General features: G+C 37.8%; 1 protein-coding gene across 2 annotated transcripts in view; it reads left to right on the top strand.

Annotated features, from left to right (window-relative positions):
* The window catches only part of LOC130153150 (cytochrome c oxidase assembly protein COX16 homolog, mitochondrial), a 49,376-nt gene that overhangs the window by 26,332 nt on the left and 2,721 nt on the right, over positions 1-20,323 (top strand). For both annotated transcript variants that reach the window (XM_056347612.1, XM_056347611.1), the window contains exon 3: positions 8,429-8,491. In XM_056347612.1, the coding sequence (XP_056203587.1) occupies positions 8,429-8,491 (63 nt within the window). The remainder of the gene's footprint in view (positions 1-8,428; positions 8,492-20,323) is intronic.

Raw genomic sequence — 20,323 nt, 5'->3', positions numbered from 1 at the left:
TTCAGAATTAGCACAAAGAGGTTGATTCTGTCCAGAGTTAGGATATGGCTAAGGGAGCAATAAGGAAAAGCTTAAACTATATTTGCACTGGTTTTCCAGCTTTAACTTGCATAGTAGGTACATAGCCATTAAAAAGGAATCTTTTTAAAATATGATAAAAAATGTTGATTCTGTAGGAGTTGCATCAAAAAATATTTTGTCTTTATTATTTCTGGCTATCAAGTATCTTCCATTTAGAGGCAAAAAGGTGGGGTTTTTTTCCTAAATACTGGCATCACAGCCTCACATTGTGTGAGTCCTTACATACACATTAGGTGTGCTTTCAGTAATATGTCTATTAGTCTCAGAAAGTTGGAGTAGATGGAACCAATTAACCCTGTAATCTGGGTCAAATAAATCTTTAGTAAATATTCAAGATATTTTATTGAAGTTCCTTTTGTATTTGTGCACCTTTTATTCAAAGTAAAAGCTTTTGCTTTTGCCAATAAAGATTACATGATTCTGAATGAAGGAGTTTTTTAAATTAAGGAAATATTTTTCATATTAGTACCGGACTTCCCTTTGGCATACATTGGTTTAATGCTGTACTAATAGTGACTACATAACATGGTGATGGGTTAACTGAAATCTACAGAAAATGCATTTGAAAATGTAAATGTCAAATATATATATTAACAGCAGACCCATTATCAGGAATTTTGAGAGGTTTGTTAACTTACACGTGAGCTCTTTCCAATGTTTTAAGGTGTGATGAAACTGATATTTAAGAACTTAAAATATTTTAGTAGATTTCATTAATTTTTCTTAAACTATACCCACCTGTTAAGGAGAATAAAAGGCATTTGTAAAGTATGGCTTTATATAACATTTCCTTTTTCTGAACTGATACCTTAAGGGTGTTTAGTTTGTCTTGTACTTCAGGAAGTTTAAGTGGCTGTAGCAGGACAGGTATAGCATACTAAAGAGACTTTACAAAGGCACCTTGAGAAATTGTCTTTTAATGTTTCTAAAATAGGCGACTTCCTCCTCTTGCTGTTTTCTCTGTCAATGTTTTGTGATGACTGTCTTGGCAAGTACTGCAACTCTTGTTCCAAGGCTAAGAATCTTACTTTTGTGACCAGTGATCCACATTTTGGCTCACGGGAAAGAATGTGCTATAGCCTTACTTTTCACTCTCTTCTGTGATGATAAATAAATGCACTATATCCTCTGATAGTAAATTGGTCTGAACCACTCTTGCCTCTCTTGCGTTATTTATACCATGGATCTTCAGCATGTTCTATCTGTTTTACCTGGAGAGCTTACACTTTTTTTTTTTCTTGTTTGGAAGAAAGTAAAAAGGAAATTTGGGAAAAACTGCACAGAATACTTAGCAAGTTCCTCCTTTTGTACTGTTGGGTTGCAAGGGAAACCAAGACGTAGCAAAGCTCAGAAATGTCAGCTTTGAGATCTTTGTTGGAGAGCTTTACCATCCTGACTGTAAGGTGAGAGCTATGGTTGGATCTATACTTCGAACTGGTTCATCTTTATGTATGCAGCAAAATTTGCTTTTCCTTGGGGGACCTTTCAAAACCACCAAGGATCTTGCTGTTAGTTCTGGCCTTATGTGTTCTTTCCTCTATTGGAATATTTTATTTTATACTAGAAGCAACAGTTCTTGCACTGAATTTTCCTGTGAAATGAAATTTATGCTAGTGTACTCAGAGCCAAGGTTTAAAGCACTAATTTATGTTTTATAGATCAAATAAATAAATATGAACCTGCAGATCCAGCTGGATGCAAAAGCATCCAATTCATTGAGTAAATGCCTGAGTACTACTCAGAACTGAAAGCTATGATGATCTTATATATGAGAAATCTAGATGTGCTTAAGTGCTTGCTGAATGGGATAGTTTGGTCATCATGTTAGCCTTTAACTTAATTGCATTTCCCATGGCATTATCATGTAAAAATGTACAGTCCAGAGTTTGGGATTTTAGGTGGTTTTTTGATCCATCTGGAAGCAAGTAGAAGCTTTGGATTTCAAGATATCACTGGTGCACCATGTACTGTAAGTCTGAGAACTGCTGCTGTAATAAGATTTTATATTGCTCCTTTGGAAATTTCTGCATTGATTTCTGTCAGAGGATGGATGAATTTTTTTTTTTTTTTTTAACTTAGTATTCTATGCACATCTTAGGCAAGAGTCAAAGGACACAAAGCCAGGTTTTGCATCTAGTCTCAGATGTCTCCCCAGTGTTCAGAAGTATTCCTATCCACATGTATGCAGTACAGAATCATAGAATGGTTTGGGTTGGAAGGAACCTTGGAACTCATCTAGTTCCAGCCCCTCTGCCATGGGCAGGGACACTTTTCACTAGACCAGGTTGCCCAAAACCACATCCAGCCTGGCCTTGAACACTTCCAGGGATGGGGCACCCACAGCTTCTCTGGGCAGCCTGTTCCAGTGTCTCACCACACTTGCAGTGAAGAAAGTAGCCTTACCTAAGTGTTTTTTCATGTATTAAATATTATTTATAATGTAGTTAAAGGATGTTGTGAATGAAGTTGCATGAATTGATATGTTTTGCCTTGCCTTTCTCTGTTACCAAAGACTGTATGCCAAAGAGTTTGGCATAATTACAAGCTTTGTTGTACTTTACAACCTTTACAAGCTTTGTTCTGTTAATTCCTTAAGTAGAATGGCAGTCAGCTTGGCTGTAGTTTACACTGCACTTCCTGAGTCCTGGGATTTATCCTCTCTTGTCCGCAGCTTATCACTGTGCTCATAAACCACAATTTGGAATATTTATGACACAGGCTTTTGTAACAATTTATGGGAGTCTTCTCAAGAAGATTAAAATGGACTGATCCACGCAAGATCGCTGATTTTCCATTTAGAGGAGTTAGGGATATGATAAATGTTTTCAAAAAAGATACTCTATTGGGAGAGCCAGAACTGGGGGTTCTGGTTTACTCTAAATTTAAAAAATGGGTGGGGTGAACAAAATGACAGATTTCATATAAACAGTCATTTTGTGGACTCTGTGTTGTGGATACTGTAGGAGAATTGTCCTATCTATTTATGCTGGTATGAGCAGATGAAAAACAAAAAAAAAACCAACCAAAAAAAAGAAAAGCTTAATTCAAGTTCATGACATTCAAGCCATTGTCCTTCCTCATTTCCGAAGTAAAAGCTGAAATCATTCTCAGTGGGAGGATAGGGCTGGAAAGGATACTCATGTTTTAGTAAAAATAACTACCTAGTTTCAGAGTAGAAACACCTTCTGCCACCTTCTGGAAATGCTTGCTAGAGGGAAAGTTTTGTTAGACTTTGGCATACAAATATTTGGCCAGTATGTGCCAGTCTCTGGACACAAGTATACAACTTACTGCACTGACTTATGTGAGAGGAGACTGTTAAAAGCACAGCTCTCTTCTCATGACATGGTTATCTCCTGACAGTTTCCTTGTGTAGTAATTGAACCCTTAGTTTGAAAAGATGTAATATATTTTACACTTGGTTTGCACTAAAACCCATGGCCACAAATAGTAAGTGGACGAATAAATAATAGTGGTTATAGCTGAGAGACGGCTTGTGTGGGCTATTTGAATTGCAGATCTGGGCATACATATGTTGTGGACTGCTGAGATGCTACCCTGAGAATCTGAAGAGGAATCAACTTGCTCCTGTCTGAATGCTGAACAGGAGTGACACTGTTAATCTGCTTTGTATTCCTGTGTTTCATAGAACCATACAACAGTTCAGGTTGGAAGGAACGTTTAAAGGTCATTAGTCCAATCCCCCTGCAACAGCCAGGGACATTTTCAACTAGACCAGGTTGCTCAGAGCCCCATCCAACCTGACCTTGAATGTTTCCAGGGATGGCGCATCCACAACTTCTTTAGGCAACTTGTTCCAGTGTTTCACCACCTTCATTGTAAAACATTCCTTTTATCTAGTCTAAATCTACCTTCTTTTAGTTTAAAACCATTACCTCTTGTCTTATCACAGCAGGCCCTACTGAGAAGTTTGTCTCCATTTTCCTTACAAGCTGCCTTTAAGTATTGAAAGTTTGTGGTCAAGTCTCCCTGGAGCCTTCTCTTCTCCAGGCTTGACAACCACAACTCTCTCAGCCTTTCCTCACAAGAGAGCTGTTGCATTCCTCTGACCATCAAAAGGGGATGGTGATGGTGTTCTTTGGGTTCCTTTGTAGAAGTACTATCCTTTGCATATCCTGGAGGTAGTGACATTCACAAATTTCACAGTCGCTCTCTGTCTGTATTATTTGCTTCTGAACTGAAATGAACTGTGGTCACTGAGGATCAATGCAAAATTGTTAGCTAGAGATTTTTTTTTAGTAGCAGCACAGTTAGGTTTATAACTGTACCAGAAATATTTGTGTCACAAGGAAAAATTTCCCTTTACTGATGCGGGTATAGAGAGGCCAACAATCTATCACAGTGCACTGCAGGAATTGCTGGTTTGGTAGGGGCTGCGAGCACCAGGTATTCCCGTTTGCTTCTGAAGTGATGGATGCCCCTTGTCTGCATCCCGAGGTGCACCTTTTTTCCCACCTAGAAATTCTTTCCGGGTGCTAATTGAAAAAACGAAATGTCAGCCTTCCGATGAGAGCGGCAGCCACATTTTAAAAGGTTTTTAGGTACTTGGAGCCTCAAGTAGCTGGCTACTAAGATTTATAAGAATATTTTTGTGCTTAACTCCTATTACTTTTAGCCATCTTAAGAATTTTTTTTTTTTAAGTCTGTATCTTTGGGAACCTTTTGAAGTTAAATAAGGGTATATCTGCAGGAACAGTGGAATGTGAAATGTGACAAAATTCTAATTTGAAAACTTCGTTCTCAAACCTTTTTTTGAGATTTGCCTATGTACCTGCCTTTGCACTTCCGATTGCTGTTAATATGAAATAAGCCTACATAGTGCAAAATACTCTGAGAATGTTTCATTTTTGCTGCAAGTGCCACACAGGGGAAAAAACCCACCAACCCAACACCTCGCACCCAGAAAAAAAATAGTAAACCCTTGAAAAATATTATTTACAGTATTGGTTTCAAAGCCTTGCAAATGGCATCTCATGAAAACTGTCTGGATATTCGCATCAAGTGTTTCAGTAGTTTTGGAGTAAGAATTTAATGTGGAGTTATGCTGAAATTGTAAGTTCACTCATCTTTAAATTCCGTCTTTAGAGACTAAGCTTGACTTTAAATGGATCTTAAAGGAGCGTCTGAGAATTTACCTGAGAAGGAATCCTCTAGTGTAATGAGATACTGTTTTCTGTTTCTTCCTGTCTCCTAAATAATGGTACAGAGGACACTGCCAGGCTGTTGCAGCATTTGGGCTTTGTCTGCTGCCTCCATCATACTTACTAAGAGAGATTTGTATTCATAATTTAGCTGATTATTCATTTCCAGTACATAGCTGAATACTTTTAGCTCATTTGGCTGTATTTGTATTGGCATAGCAGTCATCATGGAAGCAAAATGTATGTGTTTGTATTTGGATCTCGTGGCAGATATGTAATACAAAGGAGCTACCACTTCAGCACGGGCATTTTCCTGTCTCTGCCCCATTTTAAGTGTTCCTTGGTTATGATCTGTGATCATGGCTCCTATTGATGTTTATCTGCCTTTTCAGAATGAAAATAGCACTGTTCTGTTTTCCTTTCCTTGTTCTTGTGATATTGCAAAGATAGCGCAGCATCGTATCAACGCTGTGGAAACAGAACTTTATAATACTCTTTTTTTCTAAACTGCCATATTGGTTCTGAAAACAATTTGTAACCTGCCTGTGTCCATTTGGCAACTGAAAAGCAGGAGTTTGTAATCAAGGCTTTAGAATGTGCAGATGACTTGATTTCTGTGCAGTCAAGTATGCTTAAATTATTTTATGTGGGCAAGTATGTAGGGAGCAAAAAAGATAAGAGGGAATATATACTTCCCCCCTCCCCCCCCCCCCTTTTTTTTTTTTGTGGAACTTCAGGCAAAATAATGTGTTTTGCAGAGTGGACCTAAGTCTTTCACGTGCCTGTATGTTAAATATTAAGAGCTTACTAAGATGTGTTAAACCCTCGAAACAGGGTTTAACTACTCTTTCTTGGTAAGTTAATTTGCAGACTGAAATTCCTGCTTCTAAAGAAGAAGCAATTTCCCTTTCTTTCTTATTTACAGGATAACTTTTTCCTGAGAAATTTCAACTAGCCTCCTTCATTTCTGCATTTTTGTCAATATCAAAGCTACAGCATCAAACAGTTATGAGTACAGGGATTCTGTGTCTCTGTGTTGGCTAGTTTTCTCCCTTTGTGCAGGCAGGGAGGAATGAAGATATGAGGAAATGTGCGGGCAGAAGGCCCTGGAAGAGGGGAGAAGCAGCAGTAACTTCACTGCCTGTTTCCCTTTACCTTATACAAATGTGGTCATGCAAATACCACACATTAAATAAACACACTAAAAAATGCAGAAATAAAACTTGATAATGGACTATTGAGCTGTCTTTTTAAGGTAAATTCTAGCTGTGGTTAATTAAGTAAAAATGCTGCTCCAGCCGTGTTATCTTGGGTGCCTTATTATTAAATGCAGGGAAAACATAGGAGGAAATAAAACTCTTGATTCTTTACTTGCTGGAACATTTATTTCCCCTTGTCCATATGTGTATTGCGAGAACACCAAGTGTAACAAATACTGTTTGCATTTAGTTCTGGATACAGCGAGGTCCACGATCACTCTTATCTCTGTGAAAACAAGCTCCAAAGCCTGTCTGGCTGCCCAAAGAGTTTGCATTTCTGCACATGTGATGGATGGGTTCATTGTTCTAATGAAGCATGGCTGTTGGTGGAGGTCTTGGTCACATAAGAGAGGTAATCCATCTTTAATGAGGGGCAGTTCTATGGAAGCCTTGAATTCCAAGGCAGAGAGATGTAGCATTTCATTTTTTAATTTGATGTAGAGGGCCAGTGCAGACGGTGCCTTGTTTTACAAGGGTTTGGTTTTTTTTTTATTACAGAGAAGGTGGGAGCTGTATCCTATACAAATTTTAACCATTTTAGATGTTTTGGCTTAGTTTCCAAGTGTAATGAGTCTGGAGATTGCAAATGCCTGTATTTCTATGGCCAGATCTCTGATCAGATACGGAAATCAAACCTCTGGCCATGCACAGATGGTATTAGACTTGCCTGTCTGAGCATCCTTAGGAACTGAGGCTGCATACTAACTAGCAGGCAGTATCTGTAATCAAGAGGAACATTATGGCCTGGGGACATTCTTCAAGCAATTCCCATCAATACAGATAGTAGGTGTGTATTTTAAGTACCTCTGAGGATCAGGAGCTTGCATTGGGGCAGAATCTGAAGGTGGATCTTTTCATCAACCAGGCATGCTCTATGTCTTCCCTCATTTTTCTGTTCTAGACTGTTCATAGACATTTGAGCTTGGTTGTGATGAGGATAAGTGAGCCTTTTTCATTCAAGTCAAGAAGAAGCAAATTAAGAATTAACAACTTTTCTTCACTGAACTAGTGATAATTGGACTAGTGTACCAGGGATGTGGAGTTAAACACATCACCAGTCTCCTTAAAAATCTGGTTTCTTTAACACTTGTATTTAAGGTCTGAAATGAGAATGTTTCCTCGTGGTAGATTTATTTAATATTTTGATTAGCCTAAAGGCTATGTCTGAATACTGCTTACGTGGCTGTCTGTTTGAGGAGAAATAAAATGCTTTCTCTTAAGCATGAAGAATGCTAATTATCTTTTTCTCCTTTGCTTCTACTCTTAGGCCTGTGGGAGACAGATGTTAACTTAGCAAAGAGGAGGGATAATGTAACTTTTTCTGGGCTCAGAAGTTAAAACATGGAACACATTGCTGTGGTTCACTGACACGTCTGTTCTTAGATTTGTACTTTGAACAAACTTCTCTGAAAGGTGGCAGGAATCACTGGCATTGTCGGTACAGAATCAAATTTAGGAAAGAGTTGTGTGTTCACCAGCAAATTGGAAGTTTGACTCATGCTTAAGACTTTGGAAAACATATTGTATACCCATTCACTGAACACATTCAGGAGTGAAATATGTAATGTGATCACAGTTTTCTCTTTCTTGGTTGGTCTTGTTTCATTTGTTTAAGGCTTCATTTAGTTCAACAGTTTCAAACTGAACGGTTACAGATACAGGTATCTAAGGTAATGCAAGTGCAGGGCTAGTTACAAATGTACTTCCTTTTTTATTCTAAAAGTTTGGCTATTGACTGTCTCTTTTCTGCCCAATTCTTGTACTGTGTTCATCATCCTGGTATCTGAACAAACAGCACATAAACTTATTTAGAGGAGAGGAAAATTTATATGTACCAATATTTAGTCTATTTGAGGTTAAGATTTCTTAAAAAAGAATAAATTCTTAAAAGTAAACATTTTTCCTGTATATTTTTTTGTCTTGCAGGTTGATCCAACTTTGAAAGAAAAATTAAAACAGAACACTGTGACACTGGAATCTGAATATGAGGTAAAATAAATTCGTTGCTTGGGGCTCATAACCTTGGCTACCCTTGATTACCCTGGCCGCTGGTGGGTTGTATCTGTCCCTAACTAAAATTAGATCAGCCATCTGCCTTTGACTCACTGATGTCCAATAAAAACAAGGTTTTATGTAAAGAAAGGTTTTGAACATGCAGTGCTTCTTTCTGAACACAGCTTTACTTTGATGTCCAGGTGCCAAGTACAGTGGTACAAATAAGTTCTGCTGTTTCTGTGGTTAACCTAGTCTATAAATATAGAGCTGATGTTGGCCTTAGACAGAATATGTATACATATGTCTGCACCTCTATTGCATGAGTTTTTATGACCTTTAGACCAAATTACAGAACAGTGTGCTTGATGTGCTTTCTGTTATTTCTTACTTCTGCAACTTGAGTGTACCTTTTAAACAACTGCCATTCCTTTTCACTATTTCAGAAAATTTTATAGAGAAATATTTCACTCTTTCCTCAACAATCCATTTTCTTCAAACATTACTGAGCTCCAAAATGGCTGGTTTAGCCAGTTCAATATCCAGAGTTTCATAAATCTTCAGGCCTGTAAAAACCCATGTTAGGAAAACTGGACAAAGCTTCCCTGTATCCAGAAACAAAGAATAAAGCTATTTAAGATAATTTTTAATGTTTTAAAATTAAATTTGGATTTAAAATTTAAAATTTGGATCAAATGTCTAGCTAACACTTTATCTATCTTTGTGGTCTTTATGTTTAACACAGGTTTTCTTTTTGTTCCCGTATCACATTTCTGTCACAAGGCTTTGAAGAGCTTGATTGCACCTATAGCTCTCATACTTAGGTATCCAAATGGCAGTACATGGTCTTGCTAATAAAACCTTTCTATTATATTACTCTTTGGTGATTTGTCTGAAAAAAGGCCCCAACAACCTACCTTTTGTATTTTCATATGCCTAATTTCTCACATCTGCCTACCTGCCAAGTTTGATAGTCTTTTGCAATTACTGCAGACAGTTTTGGGCTGTCCTCCTTCTACAAAGGACTGTGGTTTGTGCTGTTGGGAATAAAAAGATTTGATCCCAGAGTACGTATGGAAGGCCTCAGTGGAAACTCAAAACGTATGAATCCATTAAGTTCTGATTGTCTCTGGGATTATTGTGTCTCACTTTCCGTAGAATATACTGTAAGGCTGTTCTGATTTATGTGAAAGAACCACAAGCAGTAAAATGACCCACATCTCTCTGCTTAACTCACTAACCTCAAAATCAACTGATCTGTATTCAGATATGCCTTGCTTTCACTCCAGAAAATAAGTAAATAGTTGAAGGATAATATTTAGATGGCCATAATTGCATTAGCTTTATGGATAAATCAATGGTAATAAAATACAACTGGCATAAGAACATATTACAAGCCTACTTGGATAATGAGGTTCCTTCCTGATGGACAGAAATGACAGAAGCAATCTTATTTTTTTTTTCTTAAGCTAAACTGCAGAGAGTTCCCAGGCCAAAATTATTCCAAAGTGGTGGGTTTTGTGTGTTTGGGTGTTACAGATGGCAGACCACTCCAACAAAACAAATGGATTTGCATTTCCACATAATTAAAATAATTCAGATTATTGTTTTGAACTCTAATCTCAATGTGTTCTTTGCTATGGGCACCAACTTGCAAGCATTAGGCATATTAATTTCTTGCTTCAGTGAAACTTGTGGAACTACCAGCAGTCATGCAGGTACTGTACAGGCTCCACACTGAGTTTGTGACAATTTTAGTCAGTGTTACCTCTGTATTCTGGTGAACAAAATCTAAGCAATCTCTGAGTTACAGCTGACTTTTAGGAGAGAAGTTTTCTGTGGACCCCATGTGTTCCAGGCTAGGAGGTTTGAGGTGGGGTTCCCCCCCCCCCCCCCTTTTTTTTTTTCCACTTGTCTAAAATACAGCTCTTAAGACCATCTTCTCATTCTATATATAGGTCACATTGGAGGATTACACTGGTGGCTGTTACTAAATATGGTATCATAAGAGATCAAGGGCAGTTAAAAAAAGGTTGCTGTTTTGATATGTAAAGCCTTATTTTACAATGTTATTAGCATTATATCTGCAGCTGTTACTGAGGATACCAAGCCAGCTCTTTTGAAGCATGGTTGCCTGATGCATGCAAATGTCCATTGGCCCTCCCTAAGACTTTTAAAAATACCTTATTGTCATTACTGAAGTGTACATAGAATACATACTGAATTCTTCTAGAATGTCATCGTTTCTGCTATACACTATGCTATAGCTATAAACATAAACCTTTTATAGGCATGTTCCAAAACAAAAAGGCATTTCTGAGATATCAGGTATGTTAAGTCTGCATTTTGTCCCCATTGTTGTGGTGGTGATGAAAAAAGTTGTAATCACAGATATAATCTATTTGCTGTGAGGAAATTAACATAAAGACATTTTTTTGTCTTCTGATCTACTAAGTTATATCTTCTCAAACTATGCAAAATTTACTTGAGTTCATATAGGAGTATGACAGGCCAGGATACTATTTTGAGGAAGAAAGAACTCACATGTGTAATTTATACTGCATTTCTTATATCTCAAATCTGTTAATAATGCCATTTATCTTGTGCCTTGGGACATGCCAGAGGAGCAAGCTACCTTTGCATGCATTTTCTCTTTTGCATTCCTCTCACACACTTAGGTGTCCTCATATGGCCAATTAGTCCTTGCTGCTCCCCTTTGCCTAATAAATCATGGCTCTGTCCACTAGTGACACTGGTACTAATGTGAATGTAGTTCTTCTGCTGAACTGGGCCTTGTAGAGCACACTGTAAAAAATGTCAAGTGTTTGACCTGTGCCAAAAGCCTAGAGTATTTTATGAGAAAGCACAAAAATATTGTTTGAAAGAGGGGAATAAAATAATGGATTGATGAGTGAAAGACATTCTCGTGGATGTTTAACAATCACAGTACATTCCTTTTCATGGGTTTAAATGCAATCTCAAAATAACATTCCTTATTCTAGCATTTCCTTTCTGTACTTCTGTGAAATTAATGGTCTAGTACACACTAAAAAAATCCAGCCTTAGTAACATCAGACCCCCAAATAAAGCCTTGTTCTTTAGGGTTTTTCAAGCAATTAAAAACATCTTTAAGAAGAATTTATTAAAAATTTTACAGTGGAAAAATCAGTTAAGTTTGAATCAAATGTGTGATATCCAATGGGAACCGATGGCAATTGAAGGCACAGGAAAAAAATATCACAATAGATAAGAAATGTGAAGGATTGCTATGGAAACAGTAAATGAGAAGTTACAAAGCAGAGAAGATTGATAAAAGACAGTAAGGACATCAGAGAGTTGTCTGATAAGTAAGCTGACAAGGATCTGGGTAAGAGGATGGTGTTGCACCAAACTAAGAATAAAATAATGAGGATGTAAGATCATGAGTTTGCATTTGCTACATTTGCAAAGTAGCACCATTCAAAAAATATATTTTTATTTTCAGAGAAAACAGTCCTTTGTATTCAAATCAGAAGAGACAAGGGATGTACTTCCAAACTTCTTAATAACCAAACAAGATGTTATTTAATATCTGTTAGGCTCTGGTGGTTTATATCTGAATTCCAGGAAAATGCTTGGAAGACTTCTGTGGCTGCTGAAAATCTCAGTCTGGGAATGAGGGTTCTCTGGACATCATCACTGGGCAGGAAGGTGGTATTTTTAAGTGTTCTGTGAGATTTGGGATATATCTGGGCAATATCAAGTACTTTTTTTCAGGGGTATGGAAGAAATTGTGTAATTATTACTGATGTGTAAGTGATGTGAAAGTATTGAAATAGTAAAAGTATAGCAAGGCAGGGGCAGAGTGCTGTTTGTGTTACTTGGTAAGCTGGGCCCATTAAATGAGCAAATACCTTTTAAAGTAACCCAAGATATTTTTTAAAAAAACTGGAAATGCAGGCCAGAGTGGATTGCATTGTGGAAAGCAGCAACTCTGGAAAAGATTGAGGAGACAGTGAATAAATAATTCAGATTGATCTCCTACTGTGATGCGGTGGCACAAAGAGCTCATTCAGTCTTTTTGGGTATAAACAGGAATGTTAGATGGTAGGAACAGGTGAATTTACGTCTGAGTGTAGCACTGATGAGGCTAGTTCTGAAATACTGGATCTAATGCTGGTGTCTACATTTTGAACAGGGCTTTAGAAATGGAGTAGGTTGCAGAAGAGGCTGAATACATTAACTTTGGTCTCAAGAAAATGCTTTAAAAGAAATGTAAAGATTTAGATCTTTTTAAAGGTACCAAAAAGAATCTTAGTTGTATATAAATACCTTCATAAGAAGAAAGTGCTAGCAATTTAAGACTTTTTTTATTGCAGCAAAGATACAAAAATTAGAAGTAAGTTCCATTATTAGTACATGGGAACATCATTTGAACACAACAACAAGACAAATGGGTCCTCTGTCTTTCAGAACATCAACTATAAAGGTTTTTAAAGCTTTCCTTCAGCTGGTTGCAAGCTGTTGGACTCAGAATGGCATAAGTGAGGGAATATACTTGTCAGTGAGTAGTCTGGAGAATGCTGCTTTCTTGACTTAAAGTGTATGAATATTGAGCAGTTTTTATTTCTTGTCATTTGATGAATCATAGGTCAACATTAGCTGTGGACAAAAGTTGTGCAACTGTCTGTCCTGAGAGTTACAGCAAAACTATTGTAATTACAGTATTAAAATGTTTATTGAGGTCAGTTAAAAAAATAAAAGAAGGTAAAGAGGAGGGTTGCTTGGGAGTATAACCTGTATATTTACTGTCTTAAAAGTAAAAGAAGGTTTGAATAAGCTATCCTAAAAAAAGATTCAAGGCACTTTAACGCTCATTTGACTTAACTTTGGGGATTTTAGCGCCAGCAGAATGGACAAAACATTTTTTTCAGGAAGGGACAGTATAGTAACATAGTAATTTATAGTATTAAATAGATGGATCAAAGTGTGTGGACATGAGGACTGCTCTAGAAGGAAGGTAATTCCTGAATGCTATTAGTTGAAATCTGCAAGTATCTTGTTGCTGCCACTATCAGTACCAGAGGATTACCAATTTTGTTGTTTAAGAACTAACAGATTAGTGTATTGAATTTATTTATTTCACTGTCTGTGAAGATACTAGTGGCTAAATAACTTGAGCTGTTTAAGAGATGACAAAGATGTTGGGGAAAAAAATCCCTCCTTGGTGACTGTTGTGACACTAAACGAGGTTGAGATATTGTTCTTTCCCCATTTAATGACTCTATCCCCTCTGTGCTCTCCTGTTTGTCAGTGTGTTGTCCACCCTAGCCATTAAATTCCAACTGTCCTCCAGGTTGTGTCTGGAATGAGTGAACTTTTTTGCATTTCAGTTTATTCACATGTAAAATGGTCTTGAGAGTAAATTCTTCCTTGGTCATGTTTATAACATACCTGTTTGCACAGGATTTTTCTTAACTGCGAGCTGTTTGTTTCATGTGTGTGGCATTTGAACTTTTCTTATCCCATAAGAAGATACTGATTTCTCGTAGATGTAAAACAAAGTGAGGCAGTGAACAGTGCAGTCTAACAGCAAACGTGGTCAGGACATACAAATGCCTGTTACAAACAATCTCTTCGCCCTTTGTCCTCTCTCCAAAATAGAATCCTTTGTACCTGCTTGCTCTCCCTGTATGAATTTTTTATAATCTGAGAGGAACCAACCAACTCCTACCGTGTTAGGGCCAACACTGTGTGTCGTCTCAGTCACAGAAAAAAAGTTTCAGCAGGGAAGTGGCATCCATACAGCGTGGCTGAATTCTTTCATTTATTGTCCTAAGAGATGCTGCTAGCTTCTACCAGGCGGTATTGGGAACATTTTCTTATGCAGCTGACTAGTGGAAATGTTAAGCACTTGTGTCATATTAATGGGCCCCCAGTGGGGAATTGCTAGATCTTTGGTATGAAATACCTCTGAGGTAACTTCAGGATAATGTATGGGAATTTAGCTGCACAGCTGAGGCTGTATACATTCCTCTCATTGACTGCCTCTGAAGAGGATACAGCAAACCAGATAGTTTTAAAGGAAGCTCTTGTCTCAGCAACCAGGCAAAGTGGCTGCTTTTTGGCAAGAATATCCTCCATTTGTTTTGCCTAGCTTTTTTCTTTCTTTTTTTTTTTTTTTTTTGGCCAATTTTATAAACACTATCTGGAACATTCTGTGACTGCCAGTGTACTTATAGGTGATGCCCACATGGACATGCAGGCTGTTTGAAATACTTTAAAAGTTTGTTACACGATTCTCGCATGTTCTTTGCTTTTCAAATTATTGTTGCTCCTCTTTATTTAATGCTCAAACTGTTGTGTACAAATGTACTCTGCAGTAGCAAGTTACTGTCAGAGAGTGGGTCACTGCCCTAAGAAGCTTCCTGATGAAAAGGAAAAATGAGGTGCAGGATGATGATGGATGCTCACTGTGGAGTTTGCACACTTTTAACTAAATAATAAAACTTTAAAAAATTTTATAGGAAAACTCCTGTTTCAACCCCTGACTTAATCGCATATCTGGTACAACTTGAGTTTTGCCTGAGTATAGCTTGGAGATATCACTGAGAAGTTCAGAAGCTGAGGGAAATATGTTGGCAATTCAGTGTGTAATACTTCATCTTGTTCATAGCATCTTCCCAGCAAGTCATTGGAAAGCCAGTGTCCTGCTCTGCCATCTTACAGCTCTAATGTGAAAATCAGTGATTTTCTAAAAGTCTTTTTTTTTTTTTTTTAGACCCTAAAGAAAGTCTTTAAGCATGATGCACTTCAAAACTAAAATACCCTCCCCCTCCAACCAGAGAAAGACCCCAGACCTTACCTTCTAAAACTTCCTTTTTGTTCTTGTAAAATTTAGATAGATGTCTTGGTCCTTCTCAAATAGAAGTCTTTCTGATTTGATTTCAAAGACCTATTGGTTCTGACAGAATGAAAGTAGATTTATTTGCAAGTTATTTGGGTACTTTGCATTCAGCAGTATTGCTTTACTGTCGCTGGCAATATAGTGGGGGACTAACTCTCATATTATTGTCCTCATCAAATAGACAGGGGTTGTTAGCTCCAGAGAAGAAACAGGAGGATTTTTTTTTCTATGAGAAATCTGTGCAACAGCACAAATCAAACAGTAGCCATTGATGTCACTGAAAAAACTATTAATGGCTGAAAGGATTGACATTGCTCGGTTAACCTTCAGCCAAAACCATAGTTTCTACACAGGGAAAAGCATTCTGTTTCAGCATATAAATTGACAAGCAAGTTCTGGAAGAGAGATGAGTGGAAAATCATCAGGAAAGTGTAGATCAGAAACAAAAGTCCTAAACTACGCTAACTCTGTGAATGTTACCTGAACTAACTGAGGCCAGGATAGAGGAGCAGCATGTGAGAGGCAGAAGGTTTAACTCACCAGTTCAAAAGGGTCGACTACTTAATAAGGTTGACTGATGATTTGAAGGAGAGTGGTTACTTTAAGGTATTTATTTAATGGCCTGGATTTAATTTTGATTTGACATTATTGTGATAAACATTCTCTAGGTTTTTTTCTTTTCTTATGCCCACACACTTCTGTTTGTAGTTTTATAGTGGCAACTGATCATTTCTTGTTCTGGTAATCTCTTAGCCCTTCACTGTGATATTCATCACAGCTTTTTCCTCTCATATAAGAATGCTGTAAAAGCTTATTTTTCAGATCTCTTCAGAAGGAAAAACACCATGTGTGACTCATGGGTCTAATATATTTTGGTCCTTGTTCACCTCTTTCTTTTCTTATTATAGTATCTTTTTATCATTACTAGAAGGACATACTGTGCCAGATTTTATATGCGCAAAGTAAAAAAAAATTGTCAACATTTCCAGGAAGTCACCGTCCTAGCAAGATGTTTGAAATAAACCTTCTCTGTGGTGTCAGGAGGTTTTTGTGGGCTCCAGACAGGGACATGCTGTGGAAATCCATGTGCTGCTCTTACCAGCCGCAGAACTGTCTTTTTTGCTCTTACAGCACTCCTGCACTGTAAAAGATCACATATTCCCTTAAGCCAAGCTTACCTTTATGTAGTTGAAAAAGGTCCTGCAAACATCTCAACAGTCTGTCCCTGACTGCGCTTCTTCTAGAGGGTTCTGTTGCAGTAAGTAGGACATACTGTTATACAGTTTGTTAGGATACGAAGTTGGCAAGATGGAGCTCTCAAAGTTGGGAAACTCCTTGGTCATATTAACTTGGCTAGGTCTCTCAAGCTGTAAATTCAGAGATAAACCTTAATAAGCAGCATTCCTCTTTCTGGGACACTTTAACTATAGCTTCATAAAACTTCCTTATACAAGGGAAATGAAAACTATCCTAAATATACTTCATTGCTTAATTAAAAGTGGCAGTTGCTGAATTTTGGGTGTTTGATGTTGGTGTGTTCTTGTACTCATGCTATTCTTTATCTTAGATCTTTCAGAGTTTTGTTTTTGCTCAAGAAAAGAAGATAAGCTGAAAGTAAATGGCCCGTGCATGAGTTTTCTTGACTTTACCCATAGTGCTTGTGAATCCTTTGGAACGAGAAGTCCATCTTGGATGATCTGCACGTGTAATGCATAAATGGCACTGGCTTATCATCTTAGTTTTAATGTGTTTTTTAAGACATTCTTCATTTTAAGAAGGGGAACTGCTTGTCAGTTGGGAGGAAATCATGGCAAACCCTGATTCCTAGATGGCAGTCTATCTGCCTAATGTTATTTTCTGTTATTTTAAAAATTTGAAGCTGTAGAACCATGTAGTTTTAACTGGGTGCTGTAATTGTGTGGTCTACTGAGTAATTTTTATCACTATAGTGTCTTCACACAAAACTATGAGAGCACTCCACGAACGTCAGTTAAACTCTATGACACCTCTGAGATGGAAGCAAGTCCTGTTCTCATTCTTCAAATTGGGAAAATGATGTACAGACAAATTGGTGGTGCAGTTCCTTGATACACATCGTTTACAACATAGCCACTTGAAGATGTTTCTGTTCTCTCCACCCAATGATTCCTTCAGCTGTGCCAGTTCAAGTGTTTCCATAGTCTTATGCTTAAATAGCATTCATTTGTAAACAGCATCTATTTGTTTTCCTAATCTGTTTCATTTTTCTGATTGGGGCACAGCCCCACATAGTGTTAAATTGGCATAATTAAAGGGAAAATAAACTATGGGAAAAGTGTCTTAAACCAGTTCTCCACAGATGAATGGTATTTGATCCCACTGAAGTAAGCAACAAAACCTCTGTTGGTTTCATCACTGCGTTTTTTTCCAGTCCTCGGCAAAGCCAAAAAGAGAAGCAGCTCTCTGGATGCTTATAAGCAAAAAAACCCCACCACTAAACCCCATTTCTTCCCTTAATTAACAAACCCCCCTTATTCTAGACATAGCATGCTGCTTGCTGACTTGCTTATATACTAATAACATAAAACTAAACATTCTGTAATTGTAAAAAATACTTTTTAATCTGAGGATTAAATCACTAATTGCGGGCTATTAAATCACAGATCATTAAATTACTAATCTCAACTATTAAATTATGTCACATCCTAAACAAAATGAGTAGCACAAAGTTTATATTAAGGAAATGAGATGTCAAAAAGGTGGCTCTGGGAAAGAGTTTTTGAAAAAAACCTGTAAGGCCATATTAATGCAATAGTAAAGTTACAATTTTCAGTCATGCACAAGACATCAGATTCAGTGTTAGCCTTAATTTGGTACCTCTGCTTCTATACATCATCACAGAGTTCCTCAATGTATCTTTTATAGTCTTCAGGCTGTTTTGACATCCTTACAAAACCAGACTGGTTTAACGCATTTCCTTGACTGCATCTTTCAGCTGTGAGGATATTCTTCCCTGGCTCATCTTTTATCCGCAAATGGGTTTTCTTTCTATAATGGTGGGAAATAATTGTCTCTCTGAATTTCAGCAATATCTTCCAGTGGTGCTCATCAAGAATATATTGCGTCAAGCTGTAAAGTAAACAGGATTTTCTTATCCCTCCTTTCACATGTGGAAAATAGAGACTAAAGCCACACATTTTTTGCAAGTGACCACCTTGAATTAACTCAGCCTGAGAACCGGTAGCTTTAAATGAATTTGCAGATTTCAGTTTGTTTATTGTGGCATGAAGACTGTTCTGCAACAGTAGAATTCAAACTCTTTTAAATTGTATGTTATTTTAAGGCTGACAGAGTATTATGGCTTTTATTTTTATATCGAACCAGGCATCTGAGCCAGCAATTAAGAAGTGGAGATCTCTTTACATCCTTATTAGTACCTTTGCACTAGGCAAGCTGTTTAACAAAAATCTTAAAAGTCAAGTGTATGGCAAACAGTTGGAACTTTTTTTTTATTGTTCACTGTCCCTGTCTGCATAGCTGAATTTTTTTTCTTGAATTTACAACTTCTGTCAGTCCTGTACTTTTAAGAGACAGTTTAGCTGATTTAGGAAGTGAATCGGTAGATTTAATGGACTACACTGATCTTACTTTAAACAGCTAATTTTCAATATCCTTTGGGCTATTTGAGACAAGCAGGAAAAGTAGTGTTGGTCTGATCTGATTACATTTCATTGTAGTCTCCGATGATTGACTATTTAGTACATTTGAATTGGGAGAAAAAGATTTTGGGTTTATAGACAGCCAGTTCATACGGATTTCAATTTACTATAAACTGGAAGTAGTTTACCGTCTGTATGTGATCTTCTCGTGAAGTTAGGTGGGCAGGATCCAGGTAGCTAAAATGAAAAAAGGAATAAGAAATTAAAAAAGACCCAGCCAGACAGAATGAAAGAGGTTGACTTCATCTGAGATCAGAACTATCTGCTTGCCTGATTCTCACTGCACAGTTCAGGCAGTGTGAAGGAGCTTTGTGACTTTGCAGCTTGTGCGGTTCTAATTGATAGGACTGTAAGTTTGGTCTTATTCTCAACAGTAAGGTTACTTTAAAATGTAGCTACGTGTGCGTCTTTGGCCTACATTTAATGTAGCCATTTATTCTGAGGTGATCCTGTTGTAAGAATTTTCATGTCAGTGACCAAGCAAAAAGGTTAAGTTTTGTATAGTTGTATGTGAGGCTGTTGTGGTTTAACCCCAGCTGGCAACTAGGCCCCACACAGCTGCTCACTCACTCCCCCGGGTGGGATGGGGGACACAATCAGAAGGGCAGAAGTGAGAAAACTTGTAGGTTGAGATAAAGACAGTGTAACAGGTAAAGCAAAAGCTGCACACGCAAGCAAAGCAAAACAAGGAATTAGTTCACCGCTTCCCATGGGCAGGCAGGTGTTCAGCCACTTCCAGGAAAGCCGGGCTCCATCATGCGTAATGTCTACTTGAGAAGACAAACACCGTCACTCTGAATGTCATTCCTGTCTTCATTCTTCTTCCCCCATCCTTATATGCTGGGCATGACACCATATGGTATGGAATATCCCTCTGGTCAGCTGGGGCCAGCTGTCCCGGCTGTACCCCCTCCCAGGTCCTTGTGCCCCCCAAGCCCACTCACTGGTGGGGTGAGGAGAGGAGCAGAAAAGGCCTTGGCTCTGCGTAAGCACTGCTCAGCAGTAACTAAAACATCCCTGTACTATCAACACTGTTTTCAGCACAAACCTAAAACATAGCCCATACGAACTACTATGAAGAAAATTAACTGTATCAGCACAGGTAGATACATATAAAAATAGCTAAGCAGTAGGAGAGCATTGAAGAACAGATTTTTGGGTCCCCTTTCACTGGTGATGTTCCTTATCCACGTGCAATAGGAGTACTCTGTTCTTTCAAAACTTGCTAACATCAGTTTAGAAAAC

The sequence above is a fragment of the Falco biarmicus genome, chromosome 7, assembly GCF_023638135.1.
Source record: "Falco biarmicus isolate bFalBia1 chromosome 7, bFalBia1.pri, whole genome shotgun sequence".
Classification (NCBI taxonomy): Eukaryota; Metazoa; Chordata; class Aves; order Falconiformes; family Falconidae; genus Falco; species Falco biarmicus.
Note: the sequence above shows the minus strand (reverse complement) of the source record. Positions and strands in the feature narration are given on the sequence as shown.